At 41.7% G+C, this 23,619-nt stretch overlaps 1 protein-coding gene across 1 annotated transcript in view; it reads left to right on the top strand.

Annotated features, from left to right (window-relative positions):
- Nucleotides 1-1,145: 1,145 nt before the first annotated feature.
- Nucleotides 1,146-23,619, top strand: part of PRTG (protogenin) — a 123,388-nt gene continuing 100,914 nt past the window's right edge. Inside the window, exons 1-2 of the mRNA XM_030814056.1 lie at nt 1,146-1,288; nt 3,364-3,666. Of these exons, the coding sequence (XP_030669916.1) occupies nt 1,195-1,288; nt 3,364-3,666 (397 nt within the window). The 5' untranslated portion in view covers nt 1,146-1,194. The remainder of the gene's footprint in view (nt 1,289-3,363; nt 3,667-23,619) is intronic.

The raw sequence follows: 23,619 nt of genomic DNA on the forward strand, positions 1-23,619 counted from the left end.
TGGATTAGCAAATGTTAATCCACATGTAAACGCTATGATCCACACGCTTAGCAATCTGATTACATTCTTTAAATGTACGTTTTAACTCCTGTTATCCTTAATTAAATTTAGATGTGAACAAATTCACATTTGTGTCTTAGTTTAATTTATAACCAAATAATCTATCAAAGCCTGCTCCCCCACAGCAAGCCCACAGAATCTAGAAATCCCTTGATCTCGCCCCTGCTCTCAGGACAGAGCCTTTTGTGTGCACAGTTCTCACAAATTAAAGAACTTGACTAACTTGAAGAGATAATAAACCCTCTCCCCCTAAAGGCGATTGTTCATTTGAGACCACTCTTCGGAGATATTTTTAAGCCCGCGCTGCATCTAATGGGGGCAGGGAGAAGAAGAGCTGTGCCCAAATGCACGGGGGCATCTCCGGGGGCTTATCATCCGGAGATGCCTGCAGTGGAGCTGACAAATCTCTGAAGTGGGAAAGAGTGAGATTTCCCTGCACCGGGGGCCTCTGCGTGCGAGGGTAGGAGGTGACAGGAGGGGGTGGACGGAGGCCATCAAGGGAGAAGCCTCCGGCCTTTCCCCGTCTCTCAACACCAGCCCTCCCCGGCCGCCTCCCCCTTCCCCAATCCTCAACTAGCCGCTGGGTGGGGGGCGGTGTCCCGGAGGCTGGCCGGTCCCGGAGGCTCGGCCTTTGTGGCTCTGTCCCCGACGGTGGCGCGGAGGCGGAGGGGGCGGGGACGCAGGCCAGAGACCCTCAGCCGGGGCTTGACCCTCAGGTGCATTGTCCGGCGGGGCCCGCACCCTCCCCCAGGCTCCGGCCCGGCCGCCCGTGGCCCCCTCCCGGCGTCTCCCTCCGCCGGCCGCGCCGCCCTCCCTGTCCCAGACCAGGGGCCAGATGTAGAAAGTAGTCCCAGGCCCGCGGCCGCCGCGCTGTCCACTCCGCCGCCCCCGCCCTCTGCAGCCGCCGCCTCACTCCGCCCCCAGCCGGACTTTCAAGCCCCCGTCTTCTCGCGAGCGGCCGTCCGAGCACCAGCCTCGCCGCCGCAGAGACACTCGCCGCGCCGGTGCCGGAGCCGGAGCGGGGGAGCCAGGCTGCGTGCGTCCAGCCGCCGAGCAGGGAGCGCCCGGGGCGGGGGCGGCAGGCGGACAGCGGCTCTGGGCGGCCGGGGAGCAATGCCCGCGCGGCTACGCTGAATGGCGCCTCCTCTGCGACCCCTCGGCCGGCTGCGACCGCCGGGGATGCTGCTCCGCGCGCTCCTGCTCCTGCTGCTGCTCGGTCCTGTGCCAGGTGGGCGCGCTTTCTTCGGCTTTTCTCTCACCGCTGTGGGGCGGGAGCGGGCGCGAGTGGGATGGGGAGAGAGGAGACGACGGGGCGTGGGGAGCGCGCGGCGGGGTACTCCGTGGTGGCGCTGACCGCCGGCCCCCGCTCTCGCCCTGCGGCCTGTCCGGAACCGCCAGCTGCAGACACGAGTCGCCCCCGGGGCTGCGGAGTTCTGGCCGCTGTCCACTCTGGTCTCTGCCTTCTCGCGCCATTGTCCTGGCTCCGGCCGCGTCCGCGCCGCCGCGACCAGCCGGACTCCGGGCCGCCAGCCCGCCGGGGCCGCCGCGGCTGCACGTGGCTTTATTTATATTGTTTCCTTAGTGGCAGCCTCGCCGTGCAGGGGGCGCCGCGGTTCCGCGCGGCTTCCTGGGTGTGCAGTGGGAGTTCCCCCACTTGTTAGGGCTGCGAGAGGGAATAGGTGAACTCATAGCCCCAGTCGGCATCAGCTTGGCGGATCTGGATCCAGCCAGGAGGAGATGGGAGGGTGGAATTGGCAGGGTTGGAAGTGAAGTGGCCGATTTGTGCCCCGGAGAGGAGTGGGGGAAAGTCCCCGAAGCTGGAAAGGAAGGTAGCTAAATAGGATTTCTCTCCTAAGCTAGGTATTTGGGGGCAGGGCCTGAAGTGTGTACGGATCTGAAGATTCTTCCAAATTCTAGATTTGCCTTGCACAAACTTGGATGAACTCATTTTTCTACCTTGCGTCCGTATTGGTTTCCTAGAAGAGATAAAAGTGTAAAGTGAATGGGGTGACGGTAGAGAGGTGTTCAGGAGAATGGGTTATTTTATTTATTTGCAGGTTACAGACGCCAGACTTTTTCTGGAGTGGTTAGTTTCTGTTAGGCTTGAAAAGAGGATCAAAGTCAGATGTGGCTCAGAAACACAATGGGCGCCTTCCGGAGCGGTCCGCGCACTGCGCTGGGCTGTTAGGGTGGCTCGCGTCTCCCTGGGCGTACATTACGGGATGCAGGGAGCCTTGAAGTGTGAGTATCCCGTGGACCTGCCTTGAAGAGAAACAAATCATTTCTGGGGGTTTGTAATCAAGGATCCACAACGATCAGGAGGAAGATGAAGCAACGCTTCCCCCACACACCCCTATTCTCCATTCACCCCCAATCAATACGCGAGACTTCAAGACGGCCTGTGCACTAAATGCAGGAGGTGACAGAGTATTATATGGTCATCGAATGCTTTATCCTGGCGAGGGCCAGGGCGATGTGTATATGCTTAGGATAAAGCCTTTCCTCTGCTCTGATAAAAATGTGTATTGGTTGATTAAGCAATCTCCTATCCCTATTAGACAGTAAGGACCAATTAGTCACGCATTTTTTCCACCAGTTGGTAGTTCTAAAAAACTGAAATAAAAGTTTCCTAATCCGATCACCCACTGAGTACAAGCAGCAAGAGTTACCAACTTTTCAAAGTCTATTGTTTGTCTTTTAAATACCTAGCTTGCTCTGCAGAAATTAAGTAAATGGATTTCTTTCAGGGAGAGAAGATACAGTCCCTGCTGTAAAAGGGCAGATAGAAAAATGCAAACTTGTAATTTGTCACAAAAGATAAACGCAGTTCCCAAAGGAGTAGGTGCCAAGGGTTCCAAAAACACTTCAAGGGACAAGGAAATAAACTTGCTTGTTCACAGAGTTGGAGTTTTGCTAATGATTTCTTGTAAAATTAGACTTTTACGACTTACTCTGTTCAAGATCTTTTTGACAAGCTTGTAAAAGCAAACAGCTTGTGCTCGTGAGTTTTCCTGATGATTTTGAAACTCTAGCAAGGAACTTGAGAGCAGGATTCATACAAGGCATAGAAGTTATTGAAATCTTCCCTATGCTTTTAGTGAAGATGTAAAAAGCGATTTCTCTGACTTGTTGAAAGAGTTTGCTGAAATTTAGATTGGTTCATTAAGGTGTTTGTAAGTTAACTAATAAAATTTGTTAAACTTTGTCATCTTATACCCTGAATATGTGTTTTACAGTTGTGTGTTAAGGAATCATTTTGTGCCTGTAATTCTGGATGTGCCGTTCTCCTTTTTTTCCTTATAGGAGCGTGGTGCTTTAGCGAACTGTCTTTTGTAAAAGAACCACAGGATGTAACTGTCACAAGAAAGGACCCAGTCGTTTTAGATTGCCAGGCTCACGGAGAAGTTCCTATTAAGGTCACATGGTTGAAAAATGGAGCAAAAGTGTCTGAAAATAAACGGATCGAGGTTCTTTCTAACGGCTCTTTATACATCAGTGAGGTGGAAGGCAGGCGAGGAGAGCAGTCCGATGAAGGATTTTATCAGTGCTTGGCAATGAACAAATATGGAGCCATTCTTAGTCAAAAAGCTCATCTTGCCTTATCAAGTAAGTGTTTTAAGTTTTTGGTTGTTGACATTTTTCATTGCTACATTTTGATGATTTCTTGCTGTATTAATATAATAATCCCCCAAATCATGCATGCATTAAGAATTTTACTGGAGATAATAGTTGATGCTGAGGCATATAGAGAAATCTGAAAAAAAATACATATATAAATTCAAATGAGTAATTGAGAACAGAAGTCAAATTAGGTTTAGAACACCAAGTAAAATGAAACCTGTAGAGGTGGCTTTATAAAAATTTTAAGCATTTCACGAAGTATGAAGAGTTGGATGTAGAAGTTTGGCCAACGCAACAAAAGTTGTTCTAAAATTTAATCTTATGGAAATTAGTAATTAATGAAAACAATCGCAAGCAAATTTTTCTGCTTTGCAGATGGTTCTTGAGTGCTAAATCTTTCTTATAGCACAACCTTCCATTTCTCTGACTGCTTTTAGATCACCCATGTTGCCTTTTAATTGTATGAGAGGGCATTGGTCAGTCGCTCTTAAGCCTTTGAAGTATTCCTAGTCTTTTCCTGCCGGGAGGGAAAGAGATTAAGGCCATTTCCATATTATGCCTAATGGACTTAAACCCATATCTGCTCACTTTTCCCCTTTTGTCATAAAGTGTGCTATCTAATGATTTCTTTTGTATTAACATCCCCATCAGATCAACCATTTGTCCAAGTGATCCATTGCTTGGTGGTAGACCTGTAACTGTTGAGTGTAAAGATGGGCCTAGGACAAGTACTGAACTCCTTGTGCCCACTGAGGCTTTACATCTTTTTCAGGTGATGAAACACGCAGCTCTCAAGATTAACAGACTAAATCTCGAAAACCAAAATTGAATCTTAAAAGTTTTAAGGCATTTGACCTGCATGCTTTTGTTAATCCACAAAACAGATTTTGCACTATACCTACAGATTGATCTTTTACAAGTTGGGCAATAGGTAGATGACGTTCTTGAGATAAAGGCATAATCTTAGCTGGGTTGGTGGCTAGCCTGTAATCCCAGCTATTGAGGAGGCTGAAGCAGGAAGATTCCTTGAGCCCCGGAGTTTGAGTCCAGCCTGGGAAATAGTGAGACTCCATCTCTTTAAGGAAAAAAAAAAAAAAAAATACGAAACCACCATAATATTTAGGAAATAGTAGTTTCAAGTTCTATACAATTGAAATTTAGGAAGCTATTGGCAGGAATTTCCTAGGTGACTTTACTGTTCATGATCCATTTATGCCATCCTTATATTAACTAATTTATTTTATTCTGCAATAAGGATTAATTGTAGAAAATAAATTGCAAGCAAAGATATTTCTATATTGATACATCAGAAAATCAGAGGTTTGCAGTTCTAGCCACACTCCTACCCCTGCCAAAGACCAGCATAAACCTGAGAGGATTTCTGATTTTTCATTTCTTCCTTCCTCTCTCTCCCCTCCCTCTTCCTCCCTTCCTACTTCCTTCCTTCCTTTCTCCCTCCCCCCTCCCTTCCCCCTTCCTTCCTCTGTCTTTCCTCCTGTCCCTTCCTTCCCTCCCCTCCTCTGCCTACCATTCTCCCTCCTTGCTTCTCTCCCTTCCTTCCTTCCTCCCTACCTTCCCCCCTCCCTCTCTTCTTCCTGCCCCTTCCCTCCCTCTGCCTGCCCGCCGCCCGCCCGCCTTCCTTCCTTCCTTCCTTCCTTCCTTCCTTCCTTCCTTCCTTCCTTCCTTCCCCCGTAATCATTGGCCAATAATTATTTTTTCATGGAGTAATGGTTTTTCTGTATAGTACTGTTTTAAAGATAGTGTGCTTTTTTTATGCTTATATTCTGTTCATTCAGTTTTTGTCCTATGTAAACTTGTTCTATAGAGTTGTAATTTTCCCACCTTTTGGGGTTTGTAGAATCTTGCGTTTTCATCTTCAGGAACTGTAACATCTTATCTTTCAGGGGTAGGGAGTACATAGTGGAGGTGGCCAGATAGGCCATGAGAAGATGAAGCATTTGTCATGACCACACATTGTTTCCAGGACCTCCTGAGAAGCCTGACAGAATTCTAGGGCTTCCAGAAACACTTTTGGAAAAGCACAGAGCTTTCTAACTTCATAAATAAAATATGAATGATGTGTGATAGGTGTAACAAACAAAATGTTAGAACTGGCTTTTTAAATATCTTTAGATTTTTGTATCTTTATAGAAATTATCACTAATAATAATTACATGTGAATGATTTTGCAGACAATTGTGAAGTTTTTATATTTTATGTATTTTTTAAATTAAAGTTCTGATATCTAAGCAATACGTTTAGATGATGGAGGCTCAAATCCCTTTATCCTGTGTTCAAAGTAAATATATATATATATATATTTACAAGAAGAGTATGCGTGTGTGTGTGTGTGTGTGTGTGTGTGTGTATATGTGTATATATATATATATATATGAAGAGAATAGGCATTAAGTGGACATTCTGGTTTTCTTTTCCCCCTTGTTTTTAAAGCTAGTTCTCTTTTAGGTATTGATAGCAGCAGGGTACAAGTGTGTTCTTTTTCTTAGTCAAGGATTTTGTCAGTAAGCCTATTTTTTTGGTTGTACAGAAGCACAATAGTACAGCACCTGGAAATCTAAAACTTCAATCTGTGCAAGTTTTAGATTTTTAACACACAGGCAATCAAGTCTTGGTCTCTAAACTTAGGAACTAGAAGCTGAAAGTTGCACTCTAGGCAAGAATTCCATTATTCATGTGTAAATTAGGAATTCACAGGGTTAAAAGGTTAGAAACTGGCCAGGATGAGGTTTACCCTTGTGATAAAGAGCAGATGACCCTCATTCATTGGCCAAAGCTTTCATGTAGCTCTTCTGCAAAGTTAGTTATTGCCATGAATTGTTCTTGAGGAATGCAGAAATTCAAATGTGAACAGGCCTTTCCTTAAGTGTCACTATGGAGCCTTATCTCCCAAGCACATCAGAGCAGGGCTGCAGGGACAAGGTTCCTCCCCAAAGGCCTGGAGGCTTTGCTTTCCTGTTGTTCATTCAAGCACAAAAGAATTCATCTAACTTAGTTTTGCTAAGGCATCCCATTTTTAAAAGAAAGTATAGGGTTAAAGTAATATTTAGCTTTAAAAAAGATAATCCTTTTTATTGATAGCCATGTTAGCTGCCTTACATTTTCATGTAATTGGAATAGAAAGAGGAGTGACATGGGATGCCCTTTTTCTAGTTGTGTACAATAGCAAGAACAGAAGATTAAACCATTTCCTATAAATTTCAGTATTTTTAAATTTAGCAAATTAAGTTTTCACTTTCATGGGTACTAAGTCTTTGTTATCTAAATTTAAATATTTTAGGAATAAGAATCTATGGTTATCTTGACTTTTCTTGTATTCTTAATGTTGAAATAAGTAAGATAAATTTCATAGGAAAGCATTAGTGTGGTAAAATGGTCTCACGTTTCAACAAGTTTAAATTAAGATAAGAGACATTTGAGAGAAGTAAAGGAGGAGGCGGGTTGTGTTCTGTGATGTGTAAAAGACTGGCTGTAAGCTAGTGATTGAACAGGAAGCTAGTTGTTTATTTCCTTTCCATAAAAGGTGGAAATTGAAGTCTTAGGATAGAGGGAAAAAGAACATAAAGCTAGCTTATATTTCTTTGATTTTCCATGACTGTTCACTTGGGTAAAAAATAATTTTTTATGTGACCCTTTGTAGCTGGAAGAGCATAGGAATTATTGTAACTTTACGATTTTTTAACCAAAATTTTGAGGTTGATTTTGCCATTGGTAAGGTGGTTTGGGGGTGCATTTATATAACTTTTTAAATAGTAGTAGTTGTTTCCATTAAAAGGATGTAGGTTTTTTATTAATAAAAACATTCATCAATTTAAGTTAAGATGAAATGTGAGGGTTTATGTGGGATTAATGAAAAACTGTTCTTTGGGTGAGGCTTGCGTATTAAAAAGTAATGCATAAATTATAATACCAAGTCTTTGAAATGTGAAGTTAAAAGTATATTAAAAACATTTAAAGAGTCATGTTAAAAAAAAAAAAGAGGGGTAAGTGATATGTTGAAAAGAGACCCTAAGAACTATGAGACTGTATGCTAGGTTTTTTTATTTTATTAATGATCCTGGACCCGAAATAGGCAAGACTTTGCTGCACCGTCACTGTTTTATTGAGAGCTGTAGGTACTGGCAAGGACCGAGTCTCTTAGGTGCGTGCCTGTTCGCTTGAAGTCAAGCTGTGAGCAGTTACCTGGCCTAATTCAAGAATGCTAAAACATGAGTAAAAGTCATTTGATTTTGGAAAACTCAAACCAACAGAACTGAGGTATTTAGAGAAACCAATCTGCCAACACTGTAGATAAGGTTCAGTTGATGTTTTCTGGGATCCAAAAAAATTCACCTTTAGAAAGAGGAGGTGTGGTTCAGAAGTTATGTTTAACTTAAAATTGGCTCTCTTAATATTACATAAGTCAAGTGAGGGAAGTGGAAATTGCATATATAGTTCTACAGGCTTTTTTAGAGTGACACTTGGTTCTTAAAGTCTGTCTACTTACAGTCTGTTTATCAGGTGCCTGATAATCTCTGGGTAATGGAACCAGTTTTTCTCACTTTGCACCAGATTAGTGAGGATCATTTCTCATTTTCAGAAACCTGTAGCAGTATCTCACTTTTTTTCAAAGTTGTGGATTTTTTTTTTTTTTAAGCAAAGCATGGTCCAGTGAGGGGTAGAATTAGAATTTTCTTTAAGATGTATAAAAATGTACTTATTTTATTTTGTTTTATTTATGTCCAGATTCCTTTTTTTTTTTTTTTTGAGACGGACTCTCGCTCTGTTGCCCAGGCTGGAGTGCAGTGGCGCAATCTCGACTCACTGCAAGCTCCGCCTCCCGGGTTCACGCCATTCTCCTGCCTCACCCTCTCCGAGTAGCTGGGACTCCAGGCGCCCACCACCGCGCCAGGCTAATTTTTTTGTATTTTTAGTAGAGACGGGGTTTCACCGTGGTCTCGATCTCCTGACCTCGTGATCCGCCCTCCACGGCCTCCCAAAGTGCTGGGATTACAAGCGTGAGCCACCGCGCCCGGCCTATGTCCAGATTCTTAATGGAATTTTGAAAGGGTATTTGGTATGGCTCCTTTTTGTCAACTATCTCTGATTATTCTAAAGAAAGGATCTCACTCTCAGCGGTCGTTTGCCCTGGGATTTGTTGTCATTGCTCCCAAATTTAACAGCTGGGTCTATTGATGAAGTCCAGAGCAATTTAAAGTAATAGGAAGCAACACATCTTTTAAGCAGGGTTTTAGGCTAAGGGAGTATTTTAATTAATAAATAAAATAAATTTGAGGTTACCTGTTTGAAAACCACGATATTCTTGACTACAGTTTTGAGAGATGATTTTTATCTCTCATGAACAAGGTTGCTCAATTAGAATTATTTAAAGCATTTAAACTGATAATTACCATTTATATGAAAAAGAATGTTAAGTCAGGCATTTTGTTGAGGATCCTACTTGGATTTAAAAAACAGCTATGATTATTGAGATGTTTTAAAAGAAATCATAAAAATTCTCCCAAATTAAGTTTTCATTGTCAGTCAAGACTATTTTAATACTTTTGAGAGTTTACAGTGCCCAGACTCTTCATTAAATCTTTTAAAAAATCATCATTTTAATCTTGGTAAATAAGAAAGGAAAAGGAAGATGCTGTTGTAATCATTTAAGTAATATTTGCAGTTGCCCTAACATGGTATGCTGCACAGAGCAGAGCAAGCTCACGGTAAACAATTGATAATTGCCGTGTACAAAAAAGGTAGAAAACGTACCAAATTATCTTCACCAGCTCTAATTCTGAAGCCAAGTGAACTGCTCTAAGGATATGTATGCAGAGGATGAAGGTGTCATCCTCACAAAGGTCTCTGACACTAAGCTGATAAATACTTTCCTGACTTTTACATTCCTTGTGTGTTTTTTTTAACCTCTGGTTCTCAGAAACTACTTTTGATGAGTGTTTAAAAACCAAAATCTTATAGACTGAGCAGAAGGCATGAATTAAAAAATGTTTGTTTTTTCAGTTTCCAGAGGATTTGCCCTTTTTTCATGTTTATAATACATATATATGATATATATATAGCTTTAGCATTTATAGTGGCTAGATTATGAATAACTGTTCGAGAATGTGATCATTGTTCAGGTCTCTGGTTTCAAATTTGTGTCCTTATTGGGTTTAGTCCTTAAAACTTACAGAAAGAAAGATTTCTTTTTAAAGCTTACTTCTTGAAGCAATATTAAATCCGTAGGAGTTTAGCTGGAACAGTGTGACAGCTTTTTTTTCCCTTAATGTTGCTGTTTTATGCAGACTACTTTAAATAAGTCATATTCTTTTGGAATAATCCTCCAAAGTCACCCTTTTGAAGTTTTGTAGTCTTTTAATACTACTCAGAATGTGATTGACTCAGTGGCTTATCTTCCATTCTACTAATATTTACCAAAAAGAAAAAAGAGATTTCTGCGTGTGGTAGTTAGGTATCTCAGCCTTGGCACAATTGACATTTTGGGCCAGATAATTTTCTGTTGTGGTGCTGTCCTGTGCGTTGTATGCAGTGTTAGCGGCATCCCTGGCCTCTACCCGCCCAATACCAATAGACTCTCTTCCAGTTGTGACAACGAAGAAAGTTTTACTGCGGGGCAAAATAACTCCTGTTTGAGAACCCCCGATGTTTCCAAAAGTAGTAGAACACTTTCCAGTGACGTTGGACCATTTGTTACTTTAACTGTTTCTATCTTATCCTTGATATTCTACTTGTTTTGGTGGTAGCAGTGCTAAATGTATTCCTTGGAGAACGATTTGCTGGTTTTTTTTGTTGTTGTTGTTGTTGAGTCAGAGTCTTGCTCTGTCATCCAAGCTGGAGCACAGTGGTGCAGTCATGGCGTCCTGCAGCCTGGACCTCCTGGGCTCAAGTGATTTTCCCACTTCAGTCTACCGAGTAGCTGGAGCTACAGGCACGTGCCACCATGCACAGCTAATTTTTAAATTTTTTGTAGAGAGAGCATCTTGCTATGTTACCCAGGCTGACCTTGAACTCCTGGGCTCAAGCATTCTCCCACCTCGGTTTCCCAAAGTGCCAGAATTATGGGCATGAACCATCGTGCTTGCGCTCCGTTTACTTTTTTTTTTTTTTTTTGAGACAGAGTTTCGCTCTTGTTGCCCAGGCTGGAGTGCAATGGTGTGATCTTGGCTCACCACAACCTCCGCCTGTGGGTTTCAAGCGATTCTCCTGCCTCAGCCTCCCAGGTAGCTGGGATTACAGGCATGCGCCACCATGCCTGGCTAATTTTCTATTTTTAGTAGAGACAGGGTTTCTCCATGTTGGTCAGGCTGGTCTCGAACTCCCGACCTCAGGTGATGTGACCGCCTCAGCCTCCCAAAGTGCTGGGATTAGAGGTGTGAGCCACCACGCCTGGCCTCCATTTACTATTTTTTGAGACAGAGTCTTGCTTTGTTGCCAGGCTAGAGTGCAGCGGCGCGATCTCGGCTCACTGCAACCTCTGCCTCCTGGGTTCAAGCGATTCTCCTGCCTCAGCCTCCCGAGTAGCTGGGACAACGGGCATGTACCACCACACCCGGCTAATTTTTGTACTTTTGGTAGAGATGGGGTTTCCCCATGTGACCAGAATGGTCTTGATCTCTTGACCTTGTGATCTGCCTGCCTCAGCCTCCCAGAGTACTGAATTTACAGGATTGAGTCACTGCGTCCAGCCACCATTTACTGTTTTTAAGTGTTGTATATATTTTTAAAAAATGTGTTTGGGCTACTGCCTAAATTGGAGTGACAGTGCTTTTCCAATCCCTTTTTCACACACATAATACATTGAAAACTGCTGTTAAGGGTTTACCGGCCGGGCATGGTGGCCCATGCCTGTAATTCCAGCACTTTGAGAGGCCAAGGTGGGCGGATCACCTGAGGTTAGGAGTTCGAGACCAGCCTGACCAACATGGAGAAACCCCCTCTCTATTGAAAATACAAAATTAGCCGGGCGTGGTGGCGCATGCCTTTAATCCTAGCTACTCGGGAGGCTGAGGCAGGAGAATCGCTTGAAGCCAGGGGGCGGAGGTTGCAGTAAGCTGAGATTGCGCCATTGCACTCCAGCCTGGGCAGCAAGAGCGAAACTCCGTCTCAAAAAAAAAAAAAAAGTTTACCCTGGCCAGGCGCGGTTGCTCATACCTGTAATCCCAGCACTCTGGAAAGCCTGAGGCGGGTAGATGAGTTGAGGTCAGGAGTTCGAGACCAGCCTGGCCAACATGGTGAAACACCATCTCTACTAAAAATAAATTAGCTGGACGTGGTGGCACACACCTGTAATTCCAGCTACTCGGGAAGCTGAGGCAGGAGATTTGAACCCAGGAGGCAGAGGTGGCAGTGAGCCCAGATCATGTCACTGCACTCCAGCCTGGGCGACAGAGTAAGACTCTGTCTCAAAAAACAAAAACAAACAAATATAGTCATGTGCAGCGTAACAACATTCCAGTCAAACAATGGACCACATATTATGACAGTGGTTCTGTTCTATAAGATGATAATACCATATTTTTACAGTGCCTTTTCTGTGCTTAGATATGTTTAGATACACAAATACTTCCCATTGTGTTACAGTTGCTTCCCTTTTCAGTACCATTGCATGATGCACAGGTTTGTAGCCTAGGAGAAATATAGCTGAGGTGTGTAGTTGGCTATACCATCTAGGTTCGCGTAAGTCTGCTCTGTGATGTTCACATGACAATCACCTAATGATGTTTTTCTCAGAATGTATCTCTGTTAAGTGATGCAAGACTGTATATGTCTGGTTTTGCTAATAATTAGTAGTGTATTCCAGTGTTTGTTGACTCAGTATTTTAAAAAACACAGTTCTGACTTTATCTTGAGAGAGTTTTGCTAATGTATTAGTATTTTAATATCAGTTGATTATACCCCACTGATTGCTATTAAGAATGATAAGGTGTGACTGGGCATGGTGTAATCCCAGCCCTTTGGGAGGCCGAGGCAGGCGGATCATGAGGTCAGGAGTTCAAGACCAGCCTGACCAACATGGTGAAACCCCATCTCTACTAAAAATACAAACATTATCTGGGTGTGGTGGCACATGCCTGTAATCCCAGCTACTTGGGAGGCTGAGGCAGGAGAATCCCTTGAACCTGAGAGGCAGAGGTTGCAGTGAGTAAGCTGAGATCGTGCCATTGTACTCCAGCCTGGGGGACAGAACAAGACTGCATCTCAAAAAAAAAAAAAAAAAAAAAAAAAAAAAGAGAATGATAAGGTGTAATTTCTTCTCCTCCCTCAGCTTTCAGATTGAACTAACTTGAGTCCTCTGGAGTCCCGTGATTGGATTTAAAGTAACTCGGATTAAAATATTGACCCCAAAGTGGACTTATAATAGGAGGAGATGTAACCAGCTTAACATACTAGAATTAAAGAAGCTAACAATTAGAAGTTTTTCCCTGTTAGGCAGCTTTCAGAAGGGGATGAAATTGGACAAATAATGAAATAAAAGAGAGACAAAGTACCTCATTATTTTCCACTGATCTCCCAATGTTTAGACTTGTTAAGATACTGGCAGTGAATATTTTGAGGAGAGAAACTTAAGATTCCTTAAAAGTTACTCTGTAGTCAATAGAGAATCCTTGCCTACTTTCACTCCCAGTATCAGTATCATTATGCCTTCCTCTTTCTTAAGTAAAGATCACAACTTCTGTAGTCTTAGAAACTTATTTTGCAAATAAGGAATAGGAAGCTGGGAGGGGGTAAGTGCCTTTCTCAAGGGCACAGCTACTATCTAGCACCAGAGCTCAGGTTTTGTTATTATAGTCACAACTTTTTTTTTTTTTTTTTGAGACAGAGTCTTGCTCTCTGTTGCCCAGGCTGGAGTGCGGTGGTGCGATCTCGGCTCACTGCAAGCTCCGCCTCCCGGGTGCACGCCATTCTCCTGCCTCAGCCTCCCGAGTAGCTGGGACAACAGGCGCCTGCCACCACGCCCGGCTAATTTTTTGTGTTTTTAGTAGAGATGGGGTTTCACTGTGTTAGCCAGGATAGTCTTGATCTCCTGACCACGTGATCCACCCGCCTCAGCCTCCCAAAGTGCTGGGATTACGGGCTTGAGCCACTGCGTCCGGCCTATAGTCACAAGTTTGCAGTGCTTAAATAAAGCTTTTCCCTGTGAGTTGTGTGGAGATGTATCTTTCTGTATTCAAAAATATATAATCAAATCCAGAATATAAAAAAGAATGCTAATGGCCAGGTGCTGTGGCACATGCCTGTAATCCCAGCACTTTGGGAGGCCGAGGTGGGAGAATCACTTTTGGACAGCAGTTCAAGACCAGCCTGGCCAACGTGGTGAAACCCTGTCTCTACTAAAAATACAAAAATTAGCTGGGCGTGGTGGCAAGTACCTGTAATGCCAGCTACTCAGGAGGTTGAGGCAGGAGAATCTCTTGAACCTAGGAGGTGGAGGCTGCAGTGAGCTGAGATCATGCCACTGCACTCTGGCGTGGGCAACGGAGAGAAACCCCATCTCAAAAAAAAAAAAAAAAAAGTAACCGCTGAAATTAAAGACATTCCTTAATTTCTTAATTAAAAAAGTGACTTTCATTTTTGTGCAACTCACCCATTACTACTATACTTGTATGAGGTTTCTTGTCGTATAAGGTGATTTTTAAAATAAATTGCTAATGCATTTCTATTTTCAGCTGTCCTGTAACCCTTCATGGAATTTCTTTTCTTGTGTATATCCTCTGTGCATGGAGGTTGAGTTCCAGTCCTTTTAGGGGTTTGGCATTTGTTGATACATCTGTCCAAATGGAAGTTTGATCTAAAGCAGTGATTTTCAACATGTCTTTGAAGAACCACCAATGGAGTGAGACTCTTTTATAGTCAAAAGATTGAGTTTTAAATAAATGGTTAAGTACATGTCATTAATGCATGGAAACAGGACATAGTGACAGCCTCTGTCTATCATGGAATTTGAAAAAAAGTTTTATTAAGATATAAAGTTCACCCTTTTAGATATACATATATATATATATATATATATATATATATATAATTTTTTTATTTTTCCCCACAGAATCTTGCTATGCCCAGGCTGGTCTGGAACTCCAGTCCTCCCGCCTCGGTCTGCTGAGTAGCTGGGATTATAGGTGTGTGCCAGTGCACCTGGAACACCCTTATAAAGTATAAAGTTGAGTGGGTTTTGTGCATCTGTCTCACCACTATCTAATTCCAGAAAATTTTCATCTCCCCAAAAAGAAAGCTGTGTTCGATAGCAGTCACTCCCCATTTCCCCCTTCCTCTAGCAGCCATGAATTTACTTCCTGTCTCAGTGGATGTGCCTATATGTGGTATGTCATATCAATGAAATCATATAATATGTGATCTTTGTGATTGTCTTCCTTCACTTAGCGTAGTTTCAAGGTTTATCCACGTGGTGGTGTGTATTAGTACTGCATTCCTTTTTGTGGCCAAATAAGATTACATTGTGTGGATAGACTGTGTTTTGTTTATCTGTTCATCTGTTGGACACTTGAATTGTTTTCATCTGTAGTGAACATTTGCCTTTTCACTTTCTTGATACTGTTTGTAGTTTTCAGTGTACAGTCTTTTACCTTTTTGCTGAAATTTATATCTGGGCATCATATTCTTTTAGATGCTGTTGTAAATGGAATTATTTAATTTCCTTTTCAATTACTTTATTGCTGTTGTGTATATAAACACAACTGCTTTATGCATGTGGATCTTACACTCTAAAACTCTTCTGAATTTATTTATTAGCTCTAGTAGCTTTCATTTGGATTCCTTGCGATTTTCTGTAAATAGGATCATATAATCTATGAGCGATACAGCTTTATTTCTTTCTCTCCAATATGCATGCCTTTTGTTTCTTTTAGACTAATTGCTCTGTCTAGAATTTTTAGTACAATGTTAAATCACAGTGGTGATAGCAGAGATGATTGTCTTTTTCTTGATCAGAGGAGAAAAGCTTTCAGTCTTTCACCTTTGAGTATGATATTGTGAGGCTTTTTAAATAAATGCCCTTTATCATGTTGAAAAATTTTCCTTCTCTTCCTAGTTTTCTAAGTATTTATATTATGCAAGTGTATTGGATTTTTTCAAATGCCTTTTTTGTATCAACTCTGCTAATCATCTTTTTTCTTTGTTCTATCAATTATTTGATTAATTTTCTTATGTTGATGAACAACTTTTACATTCCTGGGATAAAAGTGAGATAAATCCTATTTGGTCAGTATAATTCTTTTAATATATTTTCGGACTTGGTTTGCTAACAGTTTGCTGAGATTTTGCATCCATATTCATAGAAGATAATTTTCTTGTGATATCTGTCTGGCTTTGATAGTGGAGTAGGTGTCATAGAATATGTTAGGAAATATTCCCTATATAATATTCCCTATAAAAATACTGTATTTTTTTGGAAGAGTTTGAGAAGAATTGGTATTCTTTTTTACATTTTTTGTGGAGGCCAGTCACAGTGGGTCATGCCTGTAATTCTAGCACTTTGGGAGGCCGAGGTGGGCGGATTGCCTGAGCTCAGAAGTTTGAGACCAGCCTGGGCAACATGGTGAGACCCCATCTCTACTAAAAGCACAAAAAATTAGCTGGGCATGGTGGGACATACCTATAGTCCCAGCTACTCAGGAGGCTGAGACATGAGGATCGCTTGAGCCTGGAAGGCGGAAGTTATAGTGAGCCAAGATCACGCCACTTCACTCCAGCGTGGGTGACAGAGACTCTGTCTCTAAATAAATAGATAAATAAATTTTGTGAATTCACTTGTGAAGTCACCTGGTTCTGGATTTTTCATTGTTGGGTTTTTTTTTTCTTTTTTTTGAGTTGGAGTCTCACTCTGTTGCTAAGGCTGGAGTGCAGTGGCACCATCTCGGCTCACTGCAACCTCTGCCTCCTGGGTTCAAGTGATTCTTCTGCCTCAGCCTCACGAGTAGCTGGGACTACAGGTGTATGCCACCATGCCCTGCTAATTTTGTATTTTTAGTAGAGACAGGGTTTCACCATGTTAGCTAGGCTGGTCTCGAATTCCTCACCTCAGGCAGTCCTCCCACCTCAGCCTCCCAAAGTGCTGGGATTACAGGTGTGAGCCACCATGTCCAGCCTATTGTTGGGAGATTTTTGATTCAGTGTCTTCACTTGTTTTATAAGCCTGTTGTAATTTTGTATTTCTTCTTCAGTCAGTTTAGGTAATTTGTGTTTTCCTTGGAATTTGTCCATTTCATCTAGGCTATCTGATTTGTCAGTTCATAGTATTTTATCATCTTTTTTATTTTTTTAAGTCAGTAGTAAAAATTTCATGTCTGATTTTAGTTATTTATATCATCTCTCTTTTTTTTCTTGGTCAGTCTAGCTAAAGTTTTGTCAGTTTTGTTCATCTATTCAAAAATGAACAAATTTTTCATTTTCCTGATTCTGTTATTTCTTTGTTTTTTTATTTCATTTATCACCACTCTAATCTTAATTATTTCCTTCCCTCTGCTAGCTTTGAGTTTAGTTTTCACTTCTTTTTCTGGTTCTTCAAGGTGTAAAATTAGATTATTGATTTGAGATTATTCTTCTTTTTAAATATATTTATAGCCACCAATTTCCCTCTGAGCACTGCTTCCACTGCATCTCATAAGTTTTGGTGTGTTACAGTTTTTCTCCTGCTTTTTCGTTTTTGAGACGGACTCTTACTCTGTTGTTGCCTGGGCTGGAGTGCAGTGGCGTGATCTCGACTCACTGCAAACTCTTGTTTGCCCAGATTCAAGCAGTCCTCCTGCCTCAACCTCCTGTATATTTTCATTTTCATTTGTTCCAAAGTATTTTCTAATTTTCTTTGCGTTTTCTTCCTTGACCCATTTGTTAAGAATATGTTGTTTAATTTTCATATATGTGTGAGTTTTCCAGTTTTACTTCTGGTTTAAGTTTTATTCCATTGTGTTTGGAGAAAATACTCTTTATAATTTTAATCTTTTTTTTTTTTTTTTTTTTTTTTTTGAGATGAAGGTTCGCTTTTGTTACACTTGTTACCCAGGCTGGAGTGCATTGCACAACCTCGGCTCACTGGAACCTCCACCTCCCGGGTTCGAGCGATTGTCCTGCCTTGGTATCTCCTTTGTCTCTCATGACAGTTTTTGCTTAAAGTCTATTTTTTTCTGATGTTAGTACAGCTTCCCCAGTTCTCTTGGTTACCATTTGCATGGAATAGCTTTTTCCATTCTATCTATTTGCGTCTTTGGATCCAAAGTTAGTCTCTTGGCTGCGCACGGTAGCTCATGCTTGTAATCCCAGCACTTTGGGAGGCCGAAGCAAGTGGATCACCTTAGGTCAGGAGTTCGAGACCAGCCTGGCCCACAAGGTGAAACCCCATCTCTACGAAAAATACAAAAATTAGGGCTAGGTGCAGTGGCTCACACCTGTAATCTCAGCACTTTGGGAGGCTGGGCGGTTGGATCATGAGGTCAAAAGATTGAGACCATCTTGGCCCACATGGTGAAACCCCGTCTCGACTAAAAATACAAAAATTAGCTGGGCGTGGTGGCACGTGCCTATAATCCTACTGCTTGGGAGTCTGAGGCAGGAGAATTGCTTGAACCTGGGAGGCGGAAGTTGCAGTGAACCAAGATCACGCCACTGCACTCCAGCCTGGCAACAGAGTGAGACTCTGTCTCAAAAACAAAACAAAAAACCTAAAATTAGCTGAGTGTGGTGGTGGGTCCCTGTAATCTCAGCTACTCCAGAGGCTGAGGCAGGAGAATTGCTTGAACCTGGGAAGCAGAGGTTGCAGCGAGCTGCGATGGCACCACTGCACTCCAGCCTATGTGACAGAGTGAGACTCTGTCTCAAATAGATAAAGTTAGTATCTTGTAGACAGCTTACAGTTCAATCATGAGTTTTTAAAAATCCATTTTGTGAACATTTTCTTTTTGATGGAGAGTTTAATCCACTTGCATTTATTGTAATTACTGATAAGGAAGGACTTCTGCCATTTTGCTATTTGTTTTCTGTATGTCTTTCACCCCATTTTTTTTTTTTTTTGAGACAGGGTCACTGTCTCACCCAGACTGGAGGGCAGTAGCGTGATCATGGCTCACTGCATCCTCAACCTCCCCAGGCTCAGGTGATCTTCTCACCTCTATCTCCCAAGTAGCTGGGCTACAGGCACATGCTACCATGCCTGGCTGATTTTTTCATATTTTTTATAGAGATAAGGTCTTATTTTGTTGCCTAGGCTTACCTTACACCTTTTTTTATCTCTAATTTTCAACATTCCTAACTTCTTTTGTGTTTAGTTGCTTTTGTAGTGAACCGTTTTGACTTCCTTCTCGTTTCCTTTTGTGCATATTTTTTAGTTTATGTTTTGTGTGTTGTTACCATGGGAATTATACTTAACATCCTAAATTTGTAACAATCTAGTTTGAATTTGCAGTAGTATGCGAATCTTTGCATCTATACAGCTTCACCCCCCGTTTATATTATTGTCACACATTACATCTTCATATGTTTTGTATAGATAGTGACATAGATGTATAGGCTTTTTATGCATTTGTCTTTTAAATTATGTAGGCAATAAGAAGTGGAGGTACAAACCAAAAATACAATACTGCTGGCTTTTCTACTTGCCTACATAGTGACATTTACCAATGGTCTTTATTTCTTCCTATGGCTTTGAGCAGCTCTTAATGTCCTTTCATTTCAGCCTCTAGCACTCTCTTTAGAATCTGTTTTAGAGTAGGTCAATGGTAATGAGTTGCCTCAGCTGTTTTTCTGCAGATGTCTTAATTTCTGCCTCATTTCTGAAGGACAGTTTTGCTAGATACATAATTCTTGCTTTATAGTTGGTTTTCTTTTTATTTTTTCTTTTATTTTTTATTTATTTTGAGACTGCGTCTTGCTCTGTTGCCTAGGCTGGAGTGCCATGGTGTGATCTTGGCTCACTGCAACCTCTGCCTTCTGGGTTCAAGTGATTCTCATGCCTCAGCTACTGAGTAGCTAGGATTACAGGCATGCACCACCACACCCAGCTAATTTTTGTATTTTTTTTTTTTAAGTAGAGACGGGGTTTTGCTATGTTGGCCAGGCTGGTCTCAAACTCCTGGCCTCAAGAGATATGCCCATGTTGGCCTCCCAAAATGCTGGGGTTACACATGTGCACTATAGCACCCAGCCTTTTTCATACTTTACATTTGTTATCTCGCTGTCTTCCAATCCCTGTGATTTCTGATGAGAAATCGGCTGTTAATCAAAAAACATAATATATACATTATATTCACCCAAGCAGCAGAGTCCCAAAATATATGAAGCAAACACTGACACTGATTGAAGGGAGAAATAGTTTTACAATAAAAGCTGGAGACCTCAACACAACTACACTCAAAATATGGCTAGAACATCTACGCAAAAGATCAATAGTGAAATAACAGATCTAACAGACATATAAGCAATAACTAGATCTAGCAGACATATAAAAGCATTCCACCTAACAAAAGAATACACATTGTCCTCTAGTGCACATAAAACGCTCTCCAGAATAGAACATATTATTGGGCCACAAAACAAGTCTCATTACATTTTAAACGATTAAAATTAGCCGGGCATGGTGGCTCACATATGTAATCCTAGCACTTTGGGAGGCTGAGGCAGGTGGATCACGAGGTCGGGAGTTCGAGACCAGCCTGGCCAACATGGTGAAACCCCACCTCTACTAAAAATACAAACAATTAGCTAGGTGTGGTGGCAGGCGCCTGTAATTCCAGCTACTCAGGAGGCTGAGGCAGGAGAAGCGCTTGAACCTGGGAGGTAGAGGTTGCAGTGAGCTGAGATTGCGCCACTGCACTCCAGCCTGGGCCACAGAGCGAGACTCCAACTCAAAAAAGAAAAAAAGAAATTGGCTGTTAATCTTTTTGAGGAAGAATAAATATGTGATGAATCTTTTGTCTTTTGCTGCTTTCAAGATTTTCTCTTTTTGTCTCTCAACTGTTTGATTATAAATGTATTTCTATGTGGATCTCTTTTAATTTGTCCTACTTGGAATCCATCAAGTTTTGTAGGTGTATAGATTTATTTCTTTCATCAAATTCAGAAAATTTTCAGCCATTATTTTTTCAAATACTCTTTCTGCCTCTTTCTCTTTCTTTTTCCCTTCTGGGCATCCCATAATGCATATGTTGGTCTGCTTGATGGTGCCCCACATGTCTCTTAGAATCTATTCACCCTTTTTTTTTTTTTTAGATCATTATAGTCCTCCCTTATGGTTTCTGTTTGTGTCTTTTGTTTCATGTTTTGAAACATTTAAAATTTAAATTACAGTCTCCGTTAATTGTACTATTATCTTAAGTTATTTAGGTGCTAATCTCCCCTTTTCCATTACGTTTTCCCTTGTGGCAGATTGTTTCCATATGTGATTTGTAATTTTTTATTATAACCTCGTCTGTGGTGAGACATCACATTGTGTATCATGGAAGTTATGCTTCTGTGGCATGCCGCAAGGTTTCCCTGGTCATGGACCAGTTTTGGGGTTAATTGTTGGCTGCACCACATTGGTAGTAAAATGTAGCATCCCCAACAAGTGTGTGGTGTAGGCCAGGGGCATTTGTTTGTCAGGGGAAGCATTTTTTTCTCATCAAAAAGAAAGCCGCCTGTTGTTAATCTTGCTGGTGGGCTGAGTTTTTCTACTGACTTTTTCTCCACGTATTCCAGGATCCTAGCTTCAGGTCTCAGTTAACTATGTTGTTATGGAACAAAATCACCACTTCTTCCTAGAGGCTTTTAGTTCCTATATTCTCTCTGGACCACCATGGCTTCAAGCCAAAACTTTACTGCTCTGATCTTGTCCAAATTTTGTTAGTGGTGGTGTTTTAAGTATGTTCTGTGTGGCATTTCTGTGTGTTTTTAGTGGGAAGAAGCATCTGTGTTTATTCAGTCTACAATTTTCCAGGAATGGAAATAAGGAAATAAGGCGTCTTTAAGAATCTCTTCCTGCTCTGGAAACTACAAGCCTAATCTTGAGGACTGAGTTCTCAACTTCACGTCTCTGTTTATTTCTGACTTTCTTCGTTTTAGTTTTCAGCATGAGATTTTTCAGGGCCCTTGGCTGATATTCCCTTTTGGTTCTATAACACGTAGGAAAATGCTTTGCACATTGTAGACACTAAAATTCTTACTGGCTGATTGAGAATTCTGTGTTTAGGCTTACTTTTACCGTCATAGTTACTCATTTCCCCAACAAGTATTTATTGAAAGCCTACTCTTGCTAGATCTTGAGAATGACACGACTAATAAAATACAGTACCTGACCTTGATAGGAAAGGAGTACATAAATAATTATTAAAACAGTATAGTTGTGTAACAATAAAGTTTATTCCTGGTGGAGTTGCTTATGTGGTGTTATTTCTTCCAACTTTTAATTTTGAAAATTTTCAGATCTACAGAAAAGTGTAAGGAATGTAATGAACACTTAAATACCTTTTATGTAGATTCCCAGCTGTTTACTTTTTGCCACATTGACTTCATCTCTCTCTTTCTTGAAAAAAAGTAAGTTGCAGACACTTCACCTCTAAATACTTCTCCATGCATCTCCAAGTCTGGGGGAAGGGGCAGTTAGGGAGTGGTATGGTTTGGCTGTATTCTCACCCAAATCTCATCTTGAATTGTAGTTCCCATAATCTCCACGTGTGGTGGGAGGGACCTGGTGGGAGGTAATTGAATCATGGGGATGGTTTCCCCCATGCTTTCTCGTGATAATGAGTAAGTTCTCACGAGATCTGATGGTTTTATAAGGGCTTCCCCATTTGCTCAGCTCTTGTTCTTTTCCTTCCTGCCGCCCTGTGAAGGACATGTTTGCTTCCCCTTCTCCCCAGGAAACTTGTAAGTTTCCTGAGGCCTCCCCAGCCATCTTTACCTGTGATTCAATTCAACCTCTTTCTCTTATAAATTACCCAGTCTTGGGTATGTCCTTATAGTAGTGTGAGAACGGAGTAATATAGGGAGAGATCCTGATGAAGCTGATGTGTAAGCTAAATTTTAAAGGAAAAGTAGGTTTTAGTTAGATGAAGGAAATGAATAGTCGGATGCATAGTAGTAAGAAACAACATGGTACGTGTGGAATAGTAAACTATTTGATGTTGTTGGAGAATAAATTTCAAATAAATGGCACCCCGACATGGAATTGGAGATGTAGACAGGATCCACTCAAGAAAAGACTCATTATACACTATGTACCATGTTAAGGAACCTGGAATTTAACTTGCAGTGATTAACTGCAAGGGATTGGCTTCATCAGATTTGTGTCTCAGATTGATCCCATTAGTGTCTGTGAGGAGAGCAGAAGTCAGGTGAACAGGACTGTAGGCAGAGTGGAGGCTGGGACAGCACAGTGAGAACTCATAAGGGCCTGGACTGGAGCACTGACAAGGGGATGAATGGAAGACAGATTTTAGGTTATAATTACGATTTTACAATGGCAGTACTTGTTAGATGTGGGGAATCAGGGAGAGGGAAAAGTTCAGGATGACGCCAGTATTTCGTTTGGGTGACTTGGTAAATGGTGGTGCCACCAACTGAAATAGAAAATTCAGGAGGAGGAGCAAATATAGGGAACAAGGTAATGAATTTGGCTGGGAAAAACGTAGTTTTAGGTGTCTGTGGGATGTCTAGGTGGAACCATCTAGCAGGTGGTCCAAGAAAGCAGTTGGGAGTCAGGAGAGGCATGACCTAAAGCAAGCTTGTCCAACCCGCATGCAGGCCAGGAGAGCCTTGACTGCAGCCCAACACAAATTCATAAATGTTCTTAAAACATTATGAGATTTTTTCTTTTTAGCTAATCACCTATCATTAGTGTTAGCATGTTTTATGTGTGACCCATGGCAATTATTCTTCCAGTGTGGCCCAGGGAAGCCAAAAGAAGGACACTGCTGAAGAGATACTCAGCTGAGCATC

The sequence above is a fragment of the Nomascus leucogenys genome, chromosome 6, assembly GCF_006542625.1.
Source record: "Nomascus leucogenys isolate Asia chromosome 6, Asia_NLE_v1, whole genome shotgun sequence".
Classification (NCBI taxonomy): Eukaryota; Metazoa; Chordata; class Mammalia; order Primates; family Hylobatidae; genus Nomascus; species Nomascus leucogenys.